At 46.1% G+C, this 22,758-nt stretch overlaps 1 protein-coding gene across 1 annotated transcript in view; it reads right to left on the reverse strand.

Moving 5' to 3' along the window:
- Positions 1-22,758, reverse strand: part of ppid (peptidylprolyl isomerase D) — a 59,059-nt gene that overhangs the window by 20,009 nt on the left and 16,292 nt on the right. The window contains exons 2-4 of the mRNA XM_038792307.1: positions 12,811-12,951; positions 11,920-12,026; positions 10,636-10,824 (exon numbers count right to left, since the gene is read on the reverse strand). Of these exons, the coding sequence (XP_038648235.1) occupies positions 10,636-10,824; positions 11,920-12,026; positions 12,811-12,951 (437 nt within the window). The remainder of the gene's footprint in view (positions 1-10,635; positions 10,825-11,919; positions 12,027-12,810; positions 12,952-22,758) is intronic.

Below are 22,758 nucleotides of genomic sequence, written 5' to 3' on the forward strand. Positions count from 1 at the left end.
GGACGGTCGGAGGGCAGGACAACCCCAGGGACTAGCTGCCGTCCAGACAGGTTTCGGGCTTCTGGAACCAACAATCCCATCTACAGTGGAGATGCAGTCGCAGAGCCAGGGACTACGTGAGGGGTTCACGGTGGAGGCATTGGGGGCAACGGCCGTACTAAAATTCTGAAAGGAATGGACAAGATAGAAGCAGGGAGTTTGTTTCCGCTGGCGGGTGAAACTAGAATTAGGGGGCATAGCCTCAAAGTAAGGGGGAGCAGATTTAGGACTGAGTTGAGGAGGAACCTCTTCACCCAAAGGGTTGTGAATCTGTGGAATCCCCTGCCTGGTGAAACAGTTGAGGCTACCTCGTTGAATGTTTTTAAGACAAAGATAGAGAAGATTTTTCAACAGTAAAGGAATTAAAGGTTATGGTGAACAGGTGGGTGAATGGAGCTGAGTCCACAAAAAGATCAGCCATGATCTTATTGAATGGCGGAGCAGACTCGAGGGGCCAGATGGCCTACTCCTGCTCATAGTTTTCATGTTCTTATCGCTGGAGTCGACCTCGCTTGTTAACTGGTTTTCCATTTTGGATACTGCTGAGGGCAAAAGTTCCTCAGAGGAACACAGCAAGAACCAATTTGGTGATAACATAGATGGCTCAGCAGCACAAGAGACAGGAAAGAGAAATAGCAACAGGAGATTTGTCAGTTAAGAGAGCAGACACGCATTTCTGTGGCCATGGGTGCTATGTGCCGCCCTGGTGTCAGGCCATGGGTGCTATGTTGCCGCCCTGGTGTCAGTGTCAAGGGTGTCATAAAGTGGCTGCGGAGCATTCTTCTAAGAGAGCCACAGTCGTGGTCCACATTGGTACCAACGAATTAGGTCCTGAAAGCATATTTTAGGTTGTAACGAAAGAAATTTAAAAAAACAGGACCTCAAAAGCAGTAATCTCAGGAATAAGACGACGGAGCGATTAAACATATAGCTGGAGAACTGATATAACAGGGATGGCATCAGATTTCTGAGGCATTGGGACCACTTCTGGAGCTGGTGGGACCCGTGCAAGATGGACGGGTTGCATCTTAACAGGTATGCGGCGAACAACATCTCAAGAAGAAGTGTACAAAATTATGAGGGGAAGAGATCAGAGTGGACAGGATGAAAAAAATTTCCCTTGGCAGAGAATTCTAGAACCAGGTGACATAGATTCAAGATAAGTGGCAGAAGGTATTGAGGGGGACAGGAGGAAGAACCTTTCTACGCAGAGAGGAGTGGGAGTCTGAAAATCACTGCGGGTAGAGGCAGGGACCCTAAATTTAAACAGTACCTAGATCTGTACCTTAAGTGCTGTAAGCCATAGGGTTATGTGCCTGATACAGGAATGTGGGATTAGAATTTGATACCAAGCTCATAAAGAGATGGTCGGATAGGCCCCAGGTCCTAGACCTAGCTATCTTCAGCTTCTTCACCAATTGCTGATGATTGCGGTATCCAACACCGCAAATACTAAATTTGTTCATGCCTGCATGCAGCTGATTAGCAAGTTTGCAGATGACACTAAGATTGGTGGAGTTGCAGATAGTGAAGGGGACTTTCAGAGAATACAGCAGAATATAGATAGATTGGAGAGTTGGGCGGAGAAATGGCAGATGGAGTTCAATCTGGGCAAATGCGAGATGATGCATTTTGGAAGATCCAATTCAATAGCGAACCATACGGTAAATGAAAAAGCCCTGGGGAAAATTGATGTACAGAGAGATCTGGGTGTTCAGGTCCATTGTACCCTGAAGGTGGCTGCGCAGGTCGATAGAGTGGTCAAGAAGGCATATGGCATGCTTTCCTTCATCGGAAGGGGTATTGAGTACAAGAGTTGGCAGGTCATGTTACAGTTGTATAAGTCTTTGGCTCGGCCACATTTTGAATACTGCGTACAGTTTTGGTCGCCACATTACCAAAAGGATGTGGGTGCTTTGGAGAAGGTGCAGAGGAGGTTCACCAGGATGTTGCCTGGTATGGAGGGCGCTAGCTATGAAGAGCGGTTGAGTAGATTAGGATTATTTTCATTAGAAAGACGGAGGTTGAGGGGGGACCTCATTAAAGTCTACAAAATCATGAGGGGTATAGACAGGGTGGATAGCAAGAAGCTTCCCCCCCCCCCCCCCCCCCCCCCCCCCCCCCCCAGAGTGGGGGACTCATTTACTAGGGATCACGAGTTCAAGGTGAGAGGGGAAAAGTTTAAGGGAGATATGCGTGGAAAGTTCTTTACACAGAAGGTGATGGGTGCCTGTAATGCATTGCCGGCGGAGGTGGTAGAGGCAGGCGCGATAGCGTCATTTAAGTTGTATCTAGATAGATACATGAATGGGCAGAGAGCAGAGGGGTACAGATCCTTAGAAAATAGGCAACAGTTTTAGATAGAGGATCTGGATCGGCGCAGGCTTGGAGGGCCGAAGGGCCTGTTCCTGCGCTGTAACTTTTCTTTGTTCCAAAACCTGGACAACATTCAGTCTTGGGATGTTAAGTGGAACTTAGGCCACACAAATGACAGGCAACGATCTTCTCCAACAAGAGAGAATCGAAGCATCTCCCTTTGATATTCATAGAATCCCTACAGTGCAGGAGCCCATTTGGCCCAACGAGTCTTCACCAACCCTCCGAAAGATCACCCTTCCTCGGCCCATGTCCCTAATCTATCCCATAACCCAGTAACCCCACCTAACATTTTGAACACTAAGGCACCGTGTTCTCAGGCTAGCATAGACACGATGGACTGAACGGCCACCTTCTGTGTTGTAACTTTTCTATGGTCATAATAACTGCTTGTGCAGTTGAGGAGGGTTTAAACTAGATTGGCAGAGAGGTGGGAACCCGAGAGGGAGCTCAGGCTGGAGGGAAGCAAAGCTGATAGCAGGAAGTGTAAAAGTAGTAAGTGTGGATTTCTAGTAGCTCCCGCCGAGATCAGACATCTGGACCCTTTAACGGAGCTGTAGCGGCACTTCGGCAGTGATTTCCGGCGTAGCAAGAGGCGTTGGAGAGGTTCCCCTTATCGCTGCATGGAGGGGACCAGGAGCGGGGCCGTGAAGAGAGAAATTGCGGTGAAGCAGGTGGAAAGGGCGCAGGAGGACAAAATGGCGGCCGGCGCGGACAAGGCCCAGTGGTCGAGAGAGCAGCAGGAGTTCCTGAGAAGCTGCTTCGCAGAGCTGGAGACGGAGATGCTGGCCCCTATGAAAAAGATGGTGAGGATGAGATCCTGAGCCTGGCGGTCAGGGTGGAGGCACATGAGGCCCTGCACAAGAGATGGCAGGAGAGACTGGATGACCTCGAAAACAGATCTAGGAGGCAAAACCTGTGAATTCTGGGCCTCCCTGAAGGTGCGGAGGGGTCGGACGCGAGCGCGTACGTGACCACGATGCTGGTGACGGTGAAGGGCGCGGGGGCCTTCCCGCGGCCCTTGGAACTGGACAGGGCGCACAGAGTCCTCGCGAGGAAGCCGAGAGCGAACGAACCACCGAGGGCGATAAGATTCCACCGCTTCACAGATAAGGGGCGGAATTCTCCCAAAGGCCCGACGCCGTCGTGAAACCCGGAGAGGTTCACGACGACGTTGGAGGCCTCTCCTGGCCCCCTATTCTCCCCCCACCGGGGGGCTAGGAGGGCCGTGCCGGGAAACTCGGCCGCGGGGCCTTGTCACTGGCGTCAAGGCCCGGCGCGCCTAGAATGACGCGGCTGACGCGCCTAATGACGTCAGCCGCGCATGTGCAGGTTGGCCGGCTCCAACCCGCACATGCGCGGTTGCCGTCTTCCCCTCCACAAGACATGGCGATTTGATCTTGCGGGGCGGCGGAGGGGAAAGAGTGCGTCACATTGAGACGCCAGGCCCAACGATCGGCGGGCACCGATCGCAGGCCTGTCCCCTCCTGAGCACAGTCGTGGTGCTCAGGCCCCTCTAGGCTGCCCACAAGCCCCAAACAGGCATCTCACGCCGTGGTCACGACGGCAGCGACCAGGTGTGGTTGCCGCCGTCATGAAACGGTCGTGAACGGCAGGCCGCTCGGCCCATTCGGGTTGGAGAATCGCGGGCCGCCGTTTTAGCAGCGTGTCACAAAATGCGACACGCCATTTTGGTGAGGGTGGGAGAATCTCAGGAGGTGCGAGAGCGGACCTCCCGCAATTCTCCCACCCGGCGTGAGGAGCGGAGAATTCCGCCCAAGGAGCGTGTCTTGCGATGGGCAAAGAAGGAGCGGAGCAGTAAGTGGGAGAACTGTGAGATTCGTATATACCAGAACCTGGGAGCTGAACTGGCTAAGAGACGTGCGGGATTCAACCGGGCTAAGACGGCCCTCCAGAACAAAGGGGTGAAGTTCAGTCTGCTACATCCGGCGAGGCTTTGGGTTATGTACCAGAACCGGCACCACTATTTCGATACACCGGATGAGGCGTGAACATTTATTAAGCATGAAAAGCTGAACTCGAACTAAAGGACAGCTGTACGTTGGCGAAATGCCCTGTTGGGGATGTTTAACCGATTGTTGTCCTAATGTAAGATTGGAAGCAGAATTGAGGCTGGAGGGGGCTATGTGATGGTGAGTCGTTCTTTTCGTTTTTTGTTTCACCCTCTGGGCCCTTTTGCCACGTTCACTGATCTGGCGGAGCTCAGCCACAGAGGGGGGAGTGTGGCCCAACGGTTAGGGCTGCTCTCCAGGTGGGGGGAGTCGTTCTTTTTTCTCGGGGCGGGGCAACGTCCGGGGTGTGTTTCTTGTTTCTCGGGAATAATCTGGTTGGCTCTCTCTCTCTTACCTTTTGGGGGAGGGGAGTTGGGGGCCTGAACAAGGAGACAACAGTAAGGTTGGAGATAGAGGCAGGAGCGGCTGGGGTCAGCATAGGTCAGCTGACTTGTGGAAGTGTAATGGGGGAGAATCAGTGTTAAGTGGGGGCTTGACATGGGGGGATTGGGATTGGGGGGCCGCCGGCGGGAGGGCTCGAGTGAGCAGGGAGAGCGGGCCCATGGCTGGCCAAAAAAGGGAGATGACTAGTCGGCCATCCAGGCTAATCACGTGGAATGTGAGGGGTCTAAACGAGCCAGGCAAGAGGGCCCGTATGTTCCCGCACTTAAAGGGATTAAAAGGCGGACGTGGCCATGCTACAGGAGACACATTTAAATCTCGCTGACCAAATGAGGTTAAGGAGGGGATGGGTGGGCCTGGTGTTCCATTCGGAGCTGGACTCAAAGACCAGGGGGGTGGCAATCCTGGTTAGCAAACAGGTGGCATTCGAGGCAAGGAGTATTGTGGCGGACAAGTGGGGGGGCAGGTACATTACGGTGAGTGGAAGGCTGCAGGGGCCCGGCTGGTGCTGGTGAACGTCTATGCCCCGAACTGGGATGACATGGAATTCATGAGGCGCATGCTCGGTAAATTTTTTGTGTTGAGCAGGGCGTTAATCCCAAGGGTGGAGGGGTCGAGTATTCGGCCATTGCAGTCTCGGACCATGCCCCGCATCCAGGGAGGGTAGCGTCCTCTCTGGAGACTGGACGTGGGACTGCTAGTGGATGAAGAGGTCTGTGGGCGGATAAGGCGGAGCTTCCAAAACTATGTGACAACAAACGATATAGGGGAGGTAACAATGACTACTGTCTGAGAGGCTATGAAGGCAGTTGTCAGAGGGGAGTTGATTTCTATTAGGTCCCACAGAGAGAAGAGGGAGAGGGTGGAGAGGGAGAGGCTAGTGGGAGAGATACTTAGAGTAGACAGGAAGTACGCCCCCCGAGGAGGGACTGCTGAAGGAGTGCCGGAGACTGCAGGCGGAGTTTGATATGTTGACCACAGGGAAGGCGGAGGCGCAGCTGAGGAAGGTGAAAGGGGCAGTCTACGAGTATGGGGCAAAAGCTAGTAGGATGCTGGCACACCAACTTCGCAGGAGAGAGGCGGCCAGGGAAATTGGGGGAGTTAGGGATAAGGCAGGTAACACGGTCTCGGGCCCAGAGAAGATCAACAAAGTCTTCAAGGAGTTTTATTGTAAGCTGTACGAGTCAAGAGCCCCCGGTGGTAGGGGACGGGATGAAACAATTTATGGACCATTTGAGGTTCCCAAGGGTGGACGAGGATCTGGTAGAGGGACTGGGGACCCCTACCAGGAGGAGATAGTTAAGGGCCTGGATAGTATGCAGTCGGGCAAGGCCCCGGGACTGGATGGCTACCCTGTACAATTCTACAAGAAATTCTCGGAGCTGCTGAGCCCACTCCTGCCAAGAACCTTTAACGAGGCAAGGAGAGAGGAGCCCTCCCCCCGACGATATCGTGGGCCGTGATCACGCAAGGGCGGTGGGAGGATCCGCTACAATGTGGGTCCCACAGACCAATATCGCTCCTAAACATAGATGCCAAACTGCTGGCCAAGATTTTGGCTACTAGAATAGAGGACCGTGTCCCGGGAGGGATTGAGGAGGATCAGACAGGCTTCGTCAAGGGCAGGCAGCTGAACACAAATACGTGAGGAGGCTCCTAAACATTCATCATGATGCCCTCAGAAGGAGGGGACGCAGAAGTAGTGGCTGCAATGGATGCAGAGAAAGCCTTTGACCGGGTGGAATGGGAGTACCTGTGGGAAGCATTAAGTAGGTTTGGATTTGGTGAGGAATTCATAGGGTGGGTCAAACTACTATATCAGACCCCCGTAGCAAGTGTGTCTACGAACCGGCTGAGGTCGGAGTATTTTAGGCTACACCGAGGGACGAGGCAGGGGTGCCCCCTATCCCCGCTACTATTTGCCCCGGCGATTGAGCCGTTGGCTCCGCTTTCCCTGGCGGGAAGGGTGCAGACCGTGAAAATGACGTTCCTCCCCAGATTCCTGTTCGTTTACCAGAAGATTTGTCCCGGGCAAGATAAACGAAAGGTTTCAAAGTTGGTGCAGGGCAGGCATCAAAAGGCTGGGGGACCAGTTCATAGATGGGACTTTCTCTAGCTTGAAGGCGCTGAAGGAGAAATTCAGTCTGCCCCCTGGAAACACCTTCAAATACCTCCAGGTCCGCGCCTTTCTCAAAAAACAGATGGGGACATTTCCGTTGCAACCCCCTCGCAGGATACAGGACGGGGTGGTCTCCAGCATCTGGGTAGGGGAGGGGAAGGTGTCGGACTTTAACCATGAACTGCAGGAGGCGGAGGAGGCCCCAGTGAAGGAACTGAAGGGCAAGTGGGAGGAGGAGCTGGGCGTGGAGCTGATGAGGGCCTGTGGGCTGATGCCCTAGGCAAGGTGAATTCCTCCTCATCGTGTGCCAGGCTCAGCTTAATTCAGTTTAAGGTGGTATATCAGGCACACATGACCACGTGAATGAGCAAGCTCTTTAGGGTTGAGGACAGATGTGCGAGATGTTCAGGAAGCACAGCAAGCCGTGTCCTTATGTTCTGGGCATGCCTGGCGCTTAAAGAATTCTGGCAGGGCTTTGCAAAGGCTATGTCCAAGGTCTTATAGAATCATAGAATTCACAGTGCAGAAGGAGGCCATTAGGCCCATCGAGTCTGCACCAGCTCTTGGAAAGAGCACCCTACCCAACCGCACACCTCCACCCTATCCCCATAACTCAGTAACCCCACCCAACACTCAGGGCAATTTAGCATGGCCAATCCACCTAACCTGCACATCTATGGACCGTGGGAGGAAACCGGAGCAGCCAGAGGAAACCCATGTAGCCATCTAAGATGGCCACTGGTAACACAAAATGGAAGACTGCAAAGAGTGCAGGGTAAAACGGACATGGTCAAAAGCAAACAGTTTGCAGAAGCTTTCAGCATTGAGACACTTGCAAAAACCGGTTTCCCGACAGCTGCAGAGTTCAGGCAGCGCTGTAAATGGGAAAAGTTTACATATTAATGAGGTGATACCGGGACAGTCCCGGGCACAATAGATACACTCAAGTATCAATCGATACTTTCAATAGCGAAGCAGACACGATGGAGCCAGCGAAGCCAGGACAATGAGTCCTAAGAACCGCCCCAGCCATCAAGGAACGACCCTAGGATAGGGGGGTTCAAATCATATCAATTGGGAAAAGGCCCAATCGATCCCCAGCAGGTGAGGAAGCCCGCCCCAAGGGGCACGGACCCCCTGGGACCTATAAAAGAGAGGTTCCGCACATGGTTCAGTCTCCTGTCTCCAGCTCCAGCCTCCAGAATCCTGTCTTTTACACCAGCCGTCGAGCAGCAGCCATCCATAAGTAAGTGCCAAACGACGATCGCTACTTGACCCAGGCATTACTTATACCCTTGCCGACTGATAGTAACCCGAAGACCAGAACGGAACGAAGGCCTTGTTCCCTGACCTTGCCTGTTCCTTCTTAGATAAGTATTAGTCGTTTAATGGTAGAAGTAAGTTAGTCTTTAGCGTGTGCATGAGTGTTATTATAATTGTTTTGGACTTACTAATTGGTGGAGAGCTTTATTGCTTTGAACTTGACCTTGATACTTGTGACGGTGTCTTTTACGGCACCTGGCGACTCCAGAGCATAGAAAGAGAAACAGAGCCAAGTGAGTGTTAAGCACACTTACTCAGAACGAGCAACACCCACGTACACGGGGAGAACGTGCAGACTCCACACAGACAGTGACCCAAGCCGGGAATCGAACCTGGGACCCTGGAGCTGCGAAGCAATTGTGTTAACCACTATGCTACCGTGCTGTCGTGCTTGGACGCTCGGGTAAAGCCGAGTCCGGAGATAGTGATATTTGGGGTGTCAGAAGATCCGGGAGTGCAGGAAGCAAAGGAGGCCAACGTCCTGGCCTTTGCCTCCCTGGTCGCCCGGAGATGGATCTCGTTAATGTGGAGAGGCTCGAACATGGCTGGGTTTCTTAGTCTTGAGAGAATAAAGTTTGCCTTGAGAGGGTCCTTGCTGGGGTTCGCCCAGTGGTGGCAACCGTTCCTTGACTTTCTAGGCGAGCGTTAAAATGTCAGCAGCAGCAGAAATCCAGGGGGTGGGGAACTGTTCATTTAATATATATTCTCTTTGTGTATAATGAAAATAGCCAACTTGTTTTGTTTATTATTATTATTTTTCTCACTGGTTATGTAAAAATTCTGTTTGAGAAAAGCCTTAATAAAAACAAAATTTTTTTTTTTTAAAGTAGTGAAATTAGAAGGCAGATGAAGCGAAGGCAAGCATGAAATAGGATAAGAATGTGGAATAATGTTAAAAAGACAAAGTCAAGGGCACTCTTATCCGAAGCATTACACGGTAGCTGATTTGCAGATGCAAATAGAGGTAAATGGGCATGGTTCCCTTGTGACTTACAGAGACACGGTTACATCTTGATGTAGACAGGGCACTCAATATTCAAGGATGTTCATCATTTAGGAAGGATAGGCAAAAAGGAAATGGAGGTGGGGTAGCACTGTTAATAAGAACATTAGTGAGAGAGGATCTTAGATTGAAGGATTAAGAAGGAACCTAAAGTAGAGTAAAATTGGATTCAAAACGTTAACTCTATTTCTCTCTCCTTAGATGTTGCCAGACCCGAGTGTTTCTAGTATTTTGTTTTCATGCCGCGTGTGACATGTTTGACTCTGAACCACCCTCTGCAAGGACCGATCAAGCCACTGGGTTATACTAAACTGCTACATATATCAGAGAGACTTGGAATGCAGAGGTTAAAGATCACGGTTCACCATCACCCTCTCAAGGGCAATTAGGGATGGGCAACAAATGCTGACCGTGCCAGTAATACCCAATCCCACAAAAATGTTTTTAAAACCCCACTTGATTTGCACCCCATCCACCACCTTAAACATCCACTCGTTGCTATGGACAGAATTATTAAGTCCGCCAAGGTCATGAATGGAGGCACAGGCACTGGCCAGCTCACCTGTTTTCCAGCACACATTCTCAGTACAAGCCATTTTGGGGACCCAGCAAAACTGCCCACCCCATGACACAGGAAGCAAATTAGGCTCATTAAGAGTTTGGTTAACGGTAGGTAATGGAGGCTGACTGAGATATTCCCCATTAGCCTCCAGCTTTCTGACGTGACGGGCAACATTTCAATTGCCTGAAGGCGGCCATCCAGTAGCAATGATCCAGTTAAGCCTACAGGTCCCTACTGTCTGCCTGTGTGGGCGTGCAGCCAGAATCCGCCCAGTGTAGGGACTCTTCCCAACAGTGGTGGCCTGACTGCTTTTTTCTGTTCTTCAATAAAATCTTTTTTTTTAGTTTCCACGAAGGCACCCACATGTTTACGTCTTTTACTTATCGTTCATTGCTGACAGCTGCTTCTTTAAAGGTGGGAGGCCTCGAATTGGCCCTCCGGCTTCACAAGCCAGCCATTGGATTGGGAACCCATCTCCATGCCAATTCACCACCGTGGAAATTCCAGAGAGTGACAGCTTTCCCTTCGGAGGGCAATTTCAGGACTGGAAATAGTCCCAAAATCCTGTTTTCTGTCCCCAAAGCAAAAATTCAAACTCTCACCTTTATCACTAAATCCTAAAGAACATCTCATCTCAGCAACCAACTTCACTCAAAAGATAATGGTTAAATATAAAATTATTCAAAACACAGCAACAGTTAAACATCAGGCTCTAACCTAAAGTAAAATACAAGCAATCAAAAATCCCAAAGGATACACCTGAAACGATGATTAATTTTCTATATTTTTCCCCTCTTACCTTAACAGGCTTCTCATCTTTCACTTCTAAATTTTCCAGCATCTTTATTACTCCCATTCCTTTGATCACCTGACCACAAATCACATGTTTGTTGTCCAGGTGAGGAGTAGGCACGGTTGTAATGAAGAACTGCGAACCGTTGGTGTTTGGTCCTGCGTTGGCCATGCTAAGCAGCCCTGCCTGATCATGCTGCAAGGGTACAGACAGAAAAATCTTGTGTGAAGAATAAATACCTACATCTTAACCTTAAATTACGCAGAATTAAGATAGAAGGAACCTATTAAAAAAATGTAGTTTTAGCTATAATGACACTTCTCATATCGCACGGGCACGGAATCAAATGGAATCAATAGTTCACAGAGCAAAATCGTTTTGCATTTGCATTTCTATGCAAGTATGTTTGTCAGCTCCATTTACTTGATGAAATGTAACCAAATCTTACATGCATGTGGTTGAGAAAATCTAGGGATTTTTTTTTAATGTTCATGTGTAACCACCAGGGAGAGTTGCTTTAAGCATCTCAGGCAGCATGCATGCCAGTAATTATCTGTATAAATGAGTAACGGCTCATGTGAGAACAGCTGCACTGGTTTGAAAAAAAATCAAAAATGTACAGAGCTCTGTGCTCAATGTCAATTAACAACTGTGTAAATATTCACAGGTCAGGGTATTGCACGATCAGAAGAGTAATATTCCCTCTCGTCTCCACAACGTGGTTCAGCTCCAACCTCAGGTCAGTTACTTCTGCATCGGTGCGAGAGCTTACAATTGTCAGTTGGTGTAAAGGTATACCATGGGTCCATGCACATTGATTAAAGCCAGACTCTTCATGTATGACCCCTGCAGACAAAGGAGACTTTCATCTCTGTTTCAACTAGATTTGAACCTTTGCCCCAGAGGCAAAAAAAAGTAGCTAATCTCATCTGGTTATGTTACCATTGATCAGTACAAACAGCTATTGTTACGACAGCATGATGGTCCTTCACATTGTGCTGCGGAAAATTATGTAGCATTTTACATGTCCACTTGGAAAATATTTCTATAATCACAAAATCCATTATCTATCACCATTGATTCAGTCACTATTCCAGTTTCTAGACAAGCATTCACTACCAATTCCCTAGGGCTGGTTTAGCTCAGTGGACTAGACAGCTGGCTTATAATGCAGAACAAGGCCAGCAGCGTGGGTTTAATTACAAGCGCCAGAACGTGGCGACTAGGGGCTTTTTACAGTAACTTAGTTGAAACCTATTTGTGACAAAAAGCAATTATTATTATTTTAACCTTGTAATGAAAATTTTCGTCGTCAAATTTCTCTCCATAGATACTTTCTCCTCCAGTTCCGTTCTGGTTGGAAAAATCTCCTCCCTGTATCATAAACTTCTTTATAACTGTAAAGATCAGAAAGAATTATCAAGTTTTTTTATTTGAATGCATGGCCATTTTAAAGCAGCAGATTAAAATATTGATGGCGACACGGCCCAGCAATTTCATAAAAATTTATTTTATTGCAAACATGTATCAAAACAGGTTACAGCGAACAGACACCCAGGGAAATATGCTTCCCTACAATCAACTATACAGTCTGTACAGATTTTTCCCTCTTTCACCCCCCCCCCCCCCCCCCTCACCCGCGGCGAACAGCCCCTCAAACACTGTCACAAACATCCCCCACCTTTCCTCAACCCCCCCGCCCGAAGAGCCCCTTATACTTTTTCTTCTCTAATCGAAGGAAGTCGTACAGGTCACCTAACCAAGCTGCTACCCCCAGTGGCGATGCTGACCGCCACTCCAGCAAAATTTGCCACCATGCAATCAGAGAGGCGAAGGCCAAGACAACGGCCTTCCTCCTCTCCATGAGCTCCGGCTTCTCTGAAACCCCAAATATCGTCACCAAAGGGTCCGGGGTCCATCTCCTCCACTATCCTAGCTAAGACTGCAAACACTCCCGCCCAGAATCTTCCCAATTTTTCGCAACCCCCAAAAACATGTGCGCATGATTTTCTGGCCCCCACCCACACCTCTCACATTAATCTGCTACCCCCTGAAAGAACCCACTCACTCGCGCCAAAGTCATATGGACCCTGTGCACCACCTTAAACTGCATCAGGCTAATCCTTGCACAAGAGGAGGTCCCTTTTACCCTACCAGTGCTCGGCCCAGCAATCAACTTACTCCTATGGAAAGGGCAGCCTTTGAAATGCAGAGGTTTTCCAGTGGTTGGTCCAATTCCCTTCTCTCCAGTGCACAAAGCACGAAAATTTTCAGCTGTTTTAGGACAGACATCAGCAAACAGCTCTAGAATGATCCGTCCGGCTGCAATAAACATATCGTACATTAGATTTCAGATAAATGGACTTTTGCAAGATTATGCTGATTAAAAATATTTCAGTCAATGAAATTCCCAAGGAATCAAATAGTTGAACTAGCCATCATCAGCAGCCTACACTTTTGTACACCCATGAGCATTTAGCTTTCTTCAAAAGGTGTCCCTGAAAGAAAAAAGGACCCACCAACCATGTTAATCAAAATTTGGGTGACAAAAATATTGCCTCGTTAATGTTACTGAAACAGATTACATGAATTTATACCAGTGATGGGAAACCTAGGCTAGTGAGTGGGTTGCATGAGTGACCTTCCTTCATCTCAGTGGAACGCAAGATTCAAATCAGGCTTGCTCATGAACCCATGATTAAGATTAAGTACATTTAATACACGCCAAATATTTCATAACAAGAGAAAATGTGCAATCATTTATATATTAACAGAACTATCAACTTCAAATGGTAAAAATAAAATAAATATTTCCACTTTTGAACGCAGAGGGAGCACATGGCTTTCACAGTCAACGTTGTGTGCAATTAGCACGCACCTCACTTCATTTGACCTTGTTTTACAGGTGATAAAATACCACGTGGATGGAAAACAGTGGATTGTGGCACTGCTAAATGTGGGCAACGGTCAACATAATGTCTTGTGGGCCGCACTCAGAACCCAAAAGGGGCCACATGTAGTCCCTGGGCCGCAGGTTGCCCACCACTGATTTACATTATGCTCCTTAATACTGTACAGAATCATACAGCACCACACAACTATTGGTAAAGAATCTGAGAGATTAGCTGTAACATTTTTCACCTAATGTCAACAACCCATAAACAGATCATATGAATCCCGCAAACCAGAGTGTGGTTAATATAGAAAATGCAGCAAAGCCGAGGGAGTGAACAGAGTACTACAGTCACTTGCACTGCAGCTTACTGGACAGAATGGATACTTTAACTTAATATCAGTGGGTTTAAAAGTAATACTCTATCAGACTACGATTCAGCCTACAAACTAGGAACAAGACTATTTATCAAAAAAAAACTTCTAATTGCTTTCTCCTTTTCTTTTCCTGCTTGATCAGGTATCTACCAAAAAACTCTGAAAAGATCATTTATAATTTAGCAGTGTATATTTGCAATGATTACAAATTTCAGTAAGTACAGCTACCATTTTTGAAAAATTATGCTGCAAACACCAAAACAGTCTTGCAACTTCGGGGGTGTCTGAATAGTACAATTCTCAAACAACAGCCGCAAGTGGCGCACTATAAATCCAAGGGCCAGGTGATGAAGCCAACAAACAATTAACACAAGGTCTGGTTTAATTTCTTCTTCACTCTCTGTGGTTATCAGCTCCTTGATGTCGCACAACCCTCTGATTTGTGTAGCTAGCTCTTCTAGTTTATGGTGTTGATGTTGAAAGTTCTCAGATAAGTCTCTGATCCCAAGACATTGTTGGCCCATCAGTCTCAAAGCATGTACAACTTCTCCATGTCAAAGGTCCTTTGGAATATGCACATCTTTCTTCAATGTAGATGACAGGACGGCACGATAGCACAGTGGTTAGCACTGTTGCTTCACAGCTCCAGGGTCCCAAGTTTGTTTCCTGCTTTGGTCGCTGTCTGTGCGGAGTCTGCACGTTCTCCCAGTACCTGCATGGGTTTCCTCCCACAGTCCAAAGACGGACAGGTTAGGTGGATTGGCCATGCTAAATTACTCTGTGTCCAAAACGGTTACGTGGGGTTACTGGGTTACAGGGATCGAGTGGAGGTATGGGCTTGGGTAGGGTGCTCTTTCCAAGGGCTAGTGCAAACTTGATGGGCTGAATGGCCTCCATCTGCACTGTAAGTTCTATGACTTTGCCTCCACAGATGTCCAGTGTTCAATACACGTAACAGAAATTTTACAAACTTTAATATTCTTCAGAAAATGTCAAAATCAATTACTTGTGCGTTAGCCCTCAACATAAAAAACTGACTCTAAAAGCAAAGTTCCTCATGTGACTGTTTGCCAACATAGAACCCGAGGCATCAGAGGTAAATGCTAGTGACAGATCGCAGGTTACATAGCATATACAATAGAGAAAATGGTAATTTGGCCCAACTAATCCCTTCCAATATACAAGCTATGTCAGCCCTGACTCAGTTGAGAGCATCCACGTCTCGAAGTCAAAATGTTCCAGATTCAGGTGCCGTCCCCTGCAGGAATTGAGCATCAGCATTGATTTTTGTGCCGTACTGCAGTATTGAGGGAATGCTGCATTGTCAGAGGAGCTGCGTTTCAGATGAGATGTTAAACTGAGGCACTGTTTATCTTCCAGGTGGACGCAAAAAATTCCAAGGTACTATTTAGAAGGGGAGTTCTGCCTGTTGGCATTGCCAGTATCTCCCCCAATCAACATCACAAAAAACTAATGATTACCACATTGCTGTCCATGAGAATTTGCTGGACACAAATTAGCTGCCATGTTTCTACTCCACAACAGTGGCAAAACCTTTTTAAAAAGTACTGCTTTGTCAAGCAGTGCTCAAGAGATATTTGATGAAAATTGTTATATAAATACAAGTGTTTCCTATTTTTTTGTTTTTTCTTTCGGAGACCCTTCAGCTTCCCCTCTTCAACTTAGCTTAACAAATCCTTCTATTCCATTTTGTGCTTATGTATGTTCCCCTTAAATGTATTTATGCTACTTGCTTCAACTGTTCCGTGTGCGAGACTTACAATCTAATAACTCTGGATAAAGAACGTATTCCTGAAATCCCTGCTGAATCTACTGGTGACTATCTTACATTTATGTCTCTTAGTTTTGATTGCCAAATATAAATCCAAAACTCCTGACTACAAGGACAGTTTGCCAAATAGACCAGAGAGTTATGGCCACCCCACACACAAAGCTAACAAAGTGTCAGCTCAGACAGAGCTGTCAATCAAAACTCATACTATAAATACATCTACAGGTCATCAAATGCACAGGACGTTGACTGGTCGGGGAAATCTTTGGCAGCCTTTCAAGATCAAGGCAATTAACACATCCAGACAATTAAGAGGAATCCAATTAGAACACATCCCTGATAAAAAAAAGGGGCTGATTTTCAGACAGTAGTTTATTAATTACTGAAAACAATTGCATATTTGTGTCCACGATTCACTGCCATGTAACAAATCAGCTGTGAGCACTTCAATTTAACCGTGTTTGCTATCATTAGCAAGAAATAATTATCAATAATCATCTATAGTCCCTATTTAATCAGTCCTTTTTGACTATCAAAAAAAAACAGCTATACTGTTGTTGCACAGTACATGCCACAAACCTATTACAATAGCAAAACAGAACATATGAAAAATGACTTGGAGGAACTGTTTTGAAAGATTGGGGAGAATTTTGACAGCCTACAGGCCCAGGTGGGGAAAGAGTTGTGACAGATCAGCTCCCCAACCTGTCCCACAGCCAGTGAATTTTATCAATGGTAAGTAAGGGAGGGGCAGGCTGTATCATCAGGAGATGGAAACCCAGTTTGAATATGCAGTGGTCTTAAAATCAGCAGCGTGGTGGCAAATCACCCTCCTCTACCCCACCCTTCCTGCGCCAATGGATGGGGAGGCTGCCAGCTAAATCTAGGCAGCCGTCCAGGACCATAGGGAGGGGTTTTTTTTCAAATCAAAGAGGTGGCCGCCAGCAGGGAAGTAACTCACATGCTCTCCTTGCATCAGAGCAAATTTTGTTTTCAAGCAAACTGCAGGCCCCTTCCATCATCAGAAGGTAGAATGCCAAGGCTTGTGAGCTTCTGGCCACTCCGATTGGCTGGCTGCTCTCCGAGACAGGAGTTCCTCCCAAGTTAGGGGTAGAAATCCTGTCTCCAGCCAATTACTTATTAATGGGCTGCAGGACTCCCTGATGACATTTTTGGTGCCTCGATCTGAAAAGCCCTTCCCATTTAGTCAGCAGGCACAATGTTTCACGCCATGGTTCATGTGACATACTTGGATTAGTGATCCAGGACCTAAGCAAGAGAATAAAATTTCTACAGTGCAGAAGGAGGCCATTTAGCCCATCGGAACTGCACCGACCTTCCAAAAGAACACTCTACCTAGGGCCAGTACCCGCCCTATCCACATAACCCCACCTAATCTGCACATCTTTGGACACTGAAGGGTAATTTAGCATGGCCAATCCACCTAACCTGCAAATATTTTAACTGTGGGAGGAAACTGAGTACTCGGAGGAAACTCACGCAGACACGGGGACAACGTGCAAACTCAGACGGTGACCCAAGTTCAGGATTGAATCAGGGTCCCTGGTGCTGTACAGCAGCAGTGCTAACCACTGTGCCATCATGCATAGCTCACATTGCATTGCGCACAGCAAGTCTAGATCACTTCATTTCAAAGACATCTTGTTTTGCAAAGGAACAAGACTCACATGTCACATGTCTGTTTAGCAATGAGGCATTAAAACAAATGATCACATGCATTTGTATGATTTGTGCTGATGAATGAGCGAATGAGTAATCACCAGCTGAAGCTTGTGATTTTCACCAGTCTCCTAGAAGAGAACTGCTCACAGTTTGGTTCAGGCGAACAATTACATCATTCTACTGCCCTAATAATGTGGCAGCATTACTTCAAGATACTGGCAAGATACCGTTGTAACTGAATCTTAATTATAAAATAATAATCTTTATTATTGTCACAAGTAGGCTTACATTAACACTGCAATGAAGTTACTGTGTTGAGAGCAAAGCAATGTATTTGCTATGTCAAGGTATCTGCTAACCTATCAGAAGAACCGCTAACTGAAACAAACCATTCTTGTTCCTTCTGAATCTAGAGTTGAATGAAATGAAATGAAATGAAAAGAAAATGAAATGAAAATCGCTTATTGTCACGAGTAGGCTTCAATGAAGTTACTGTGAAAAGCCCCTAGTTGCCACTTTCCGGCGCCTGTCCGGGGAGGCTGGTACGGGAATCGAACCGTGTTGCTAGCCTGCTTGGTCTGCTTTAAACGCCAGCAATTTAGCCGAGTGAGCTAAACCAGCCCCTGGTTGGCTAACACTCAGCTCAGAAAACAGACAGGTGAATGTGGAATTGCAAAAATCAAATTTCTCTTCTGTAAAAATACAGCTATTTCTAGAAATTTTTCTGCTTCAAGTAATTTACATCCCACCATGCTTGCTCAATATACTTTCCCTTCATTGATCACATCTAACCAGTAATCACAAGGATTGGTTCACTGTCTTATGAACCGAGGAGTTACATAAGTAATGCGTGGCCGAGTGGTCTAAGGTGCTGGATTTAGGCTCCAGTCTCTACGGAGGCGTGGGTTCAAACCTCACTGCTGCCAGCACGTCAGCTGATTTGCATTTCAATCTCTTGAGCAAATTATAAAAGTGTGTATTGTGTATCTACAAACTAAGTCACTGAGCACATTGGCTTTGGGTTCAATTTGGTGGACACTCAGTAGTTGTGTAAACCAAAATCTTCAAACCTAGTCAGTTTCCTACCCATTTTGTTTGTCATCCATCTATTCCTGTGTATGAAATTAATAAATTATTTTTGCTGCAAGATGACTTTCCCATGACGACTAGTCTATAACTTAATTGTGTTAATTTACTTTTTTGAAATGGAAGTCCATTTATTTCTGACATTCTTACCAACCCTTCAAATTATTTTGTCAACATTGATGAATGTCAATGGCAGCACAACAAAGTTAGCTTAATAAATAGCTTATGTATGAAAATAAATATTTTTTCCAGAAACCTTTTGGCGCAATCCAACAAAGAGTTTGGAATCTCTAAACTCCTCACCAAGCGACCGACCTCTCGTTATCACCCCAAAAAAAACCTCAGCTAAACCTAGACTGATCCAGTTTCCTAGCAAGATGGCACTGGATAAATATCAAAGAAAAAATCCTGGCTGCTTTCTTCTGACCTAAACTCAAGATTCTAAAGCCAATTATGCTACTTCTGCCGTTATCCTCACATTTGATTAGCATTAGATGATCAAAACTGCAATATTGCAGGTCTGTGTTGTAGCCATGCTGGCCACGCAAAATGGACACTGAGCCAAACTAAAATGGAAGACAGAAGGAAAAGCCTGTTTAGTGAGAACAGACAGCCTGCTCTCAACTAATTAGCATTTTGCAAGCAGCAAACCAGTTTTCTGGCCAGGTGCAAGATCTCCAAGCCAAAGGTGTTAATGGCAAAGCGCTTAGCATTCTGATGAGGCAGCCCAGATCCAGGCACAAACAATGGCAACATTTCCATCTCAATGTAACACTTAATTGGTTGTGCAGGCAGGATGGCACCAGAGTAACGAATATCGAAACCACCCCCAACATCGAGGGAAGCCCCCACATTGGAGGATTTCGAAGGTAGCCGTTTGGAAACGCTCCAATCGGTACCGAAAGGTAGAGCCCGCCTAGAAGGGGGCAAGGACATTAGAGAGGGGTATAAAGGCAAATTCCCCACAGAGCCCGGTCTGTTAAACCCGTGCTCCGGCCCTGATAGACATCTTGCATCCTGACTCCAGCCGTTGAGCACCAGCCGCCGAAACCGTAAGTTCAACGCTCGCTACGCGATCCAAGCCCACTAGACCCCCAGTACCAGAACGCTTGCTGAAGGCTGCAGTACAAGACCAGGACGAAGGCCTCGTTCTCTGACCTTGCCTGTTCCTGTTAGATAAGTATTCTGTTCACTTAAGTTTAGTTATAGCTTAGTCTCTTAGTGTGCATGAGTATTTATTATAACTGTATAATAAATATTGATCGTTTGAACCTTATTAATCGGTGTATCGTCTTTATTACTTTGAACTTGACCTTGGAATACTTGTGACGTTGTCTATACGGCAACTGGCGACTCCAGAGCTAAATAATTACATACAACAGAGCCTAGTAGTGTTAAGCACACGTCGAACTCGGAGGCGTGTTAATACACTCCAATAAACGCGTTTTACGCCCACAGTAAAACGTGCAACAGTGTAGCTCAGAACTGAGCCATAGAGTGCATTTACTCAGAGTAAGTCTCCAACAGAATTCTTCAGCTTTGAGACGCTCGCCATAGATAAAACATACACGTAACAACTGATATTTCCAATTCAGGCAGAGGAACTTGCATTTATAAAGCACCTTTTGAGGCCTCTAAATAATCCAAAGCCCCTTTTAAACAATGAAGTACTTTTGAAGAATAGTCACTGTGATAATGCATCAAACGTGACAATTTATTTGTACATAGCAAGATCTCACAAACAACAATGAGTCAACAATGAATCTGTTTCAGTGATCTTGGTTGGATATAAAGGTTGGCCAGGATACCAGGGTAAACTCGCCTTCTCTTCTTTGAGACAGTGTCATAGATTCTTTTATGCATACCCAAAAGACACATGCAACCTCAATCTACCTTCTCATCTGAAAGACACCTTCCGCTCAAGTGTCAGCCTAGATTTTGCACTCTGAAATGGGACATCAACACACAACCAATGGATCAGTTAGTGTAACAACTGCTGTTGGGAAATGACTAGTCTTTATAATTAAGGATTGAGTGAATGATGTTGTGGGGGAATAGCATGGGAGCAAAAGGCTAGCATGGGAGGGGTGAAGACAATGATGGAACTGCTGCTGATGTATACTCATGTGACCACAAATGTTCTGTAAGTCTTTGCTAGTTTATTATATAATTATGTTTAGTGTTGAGTGGTTAAATAATTAGTTAATGAGATCTGGTATGATAACATTGAAGTTAATTTAATTGAGGATAACATTATTTAAGGGCTCTGAAACGTCAATATATTAGAGATAAATAATAAGAAAGATTTAAGTGCAATAATGAAGTCAATGAGCGGATTAGAAACGTATGGGGAGATAGTGGAGTAGTGGTAATGTCACTGGGCTAAGAATCCAAAAGCTTAGGATAAAGCTCCAGGGACAAGGGGTAGAATTCCACTAAGCCAGAGGGTGGAAAATAAAACATACATGGTTAGGGAAGAAAATCTGCCATCCTTACCCCATCTGGCCTCCATGTGACTCCAGACCCACAGCAACATGGCTAAATCTTAAAAATGCCATCTAAATGGCGAAGAAAATCACTGAGTTCAAAGTAAATTAGACACAGTCAACAAATGCTGGCTTTGCCAGAGATGCCCACATCCAATGAAAGAATACAGGAAAAAACAAGGAGCAGAGTAAAAGAATAGGAAGAGGAGCAGTTTAAAGTGCTGCCCCTAATTTAAATTAAATAATGGGGATGGCTATAACTACAGCATACAAGAGTTTGTGCAGCAAGTATTTGCATCTCTAACATCTTCAGGTCAAGAGCTGTTGGGCTAAAGTTTGAAATACAGATGCTGCAATGCAACAAGGGGAGAGTTGAGCGGACAGCTTAATCCAGCAGGTAGTCGCACTTTCTAGGTTAGGTAATGGTGCAGGTCTGGTTAATGGTAAGGGACAAGTAGGACTGAGTAGTTAAGGGACCCTAGGTGCAGTGCTGGAGGAGAGTTTGCCCTAATCTAATAAAGCTGAGATTCTTGCTGCCTGTTTGGAAGGGAGAAGCTTACAGAGTTGATTGCAAACTGGCCACAACACTGTGGTAAATGGCAGAGACTTTAAACAAGAACAATGGCAGAAGTAGTTGGGAATCTTGGATCAAGAGAGAAGGGTAACTTAAAGAAATAAGGATAAACAAACCAAGGTGCAAACTGGCCACAACACTGTGGTAAATGGCAGAGACTTTAAACAAGAACAATGGCAGAAGTAGTTGGGAATCTTGGATCAAGAGAGAAGGGTAACTTAAAGAAATAAGGATAAACAAACCAAGGTGCAAACTGGCCACAACACTGTGGTAAATGGCAGAGACTTTAAACAAGAACAATGGCAGAAGTAGTTGGGAATCTTGGATCAAGAGAGAAGGGTAACTTAAAGAAATAAGGATAAACAAACCAAGGGAGCATTAGAAAAAGAAATAAGGATAAATAATGAAATAGTACTGGAGAAATTAATATGATTAAAAGTCAACAAATCCCATGGACCTTATGGTCTACATTCGAAGGTTTTAAAAGAGAAAGCTACAGATAACTGACACATTGGTTTTCATCTTCCAGAATTCCATAGATTCTTGAACAATTTCCATGTACATGGGTTGGTTTAGCACAGTGGGCTAAACAGCTGGCTTGTAATGCAGAACAGTGCCAGCAGTGCAGGTTCAATTCCTGTACTGGCCTACCGAACAGGCGCCGGAATGTGGCAACTAGGGGCTTTTCACAGTAACTTAATTGAAGCCTACTTGTGACAATAAGCGATTATTATTATGTGTTGGAAGGAAACAAATGTAATCATGCTATATAGGAAAGACGGAGAGAAAATGAGGAACTAAAGTCCAATTAGCCAGATATCAGTAACAGGGAAGAATATTAGAAACATGGTAACAGGGTGCTTGGAAAATCATACCTTTGTTAGTCAACATAGATTTATGAAAAGAAAATTGTGTGTGAAAAATCTATTCAAGTTTGTTGAGATTGTAACAAGCAGAGCAGATAAGAGGAAACTGTAGGTTTAGAGTAATTGCATTTGTCTTTATTCTTTTACGGGATGTGGGCGTCGCTGGCTAGGTTAAACTTTATTGTCCATTGCTAATTGCCCTTGAGAATTAGGTGGTGGTGAGCTGCCTTCTTGAATCATTACAGTCCCTGTGGTGTAGGTACACCCATAGTGCTGTTCGAGAAGGAATGCCAAGATTTTGCCCAGCAACAGTAAGGGAGCAGCGATATATTTCCAAATCAGAATGGTGAGTGACTTGGAGGCAAACGTGCA

This window comes from Scyliorhinus canicula, chromosome 3 (genome assembly GCF_902713615.1).
Source record: "Scyliorhinus canicula chromosome 3, sScyCan1.1, whole genome shotgun sequence".
Lineage (NCBI taxonomy): Eukaryota > Metazoa > Chordata > Chondrichthyes > Carcharhiniformes > Scyliorhinidae > Scyliorhinus > Scyliorhinus canicula.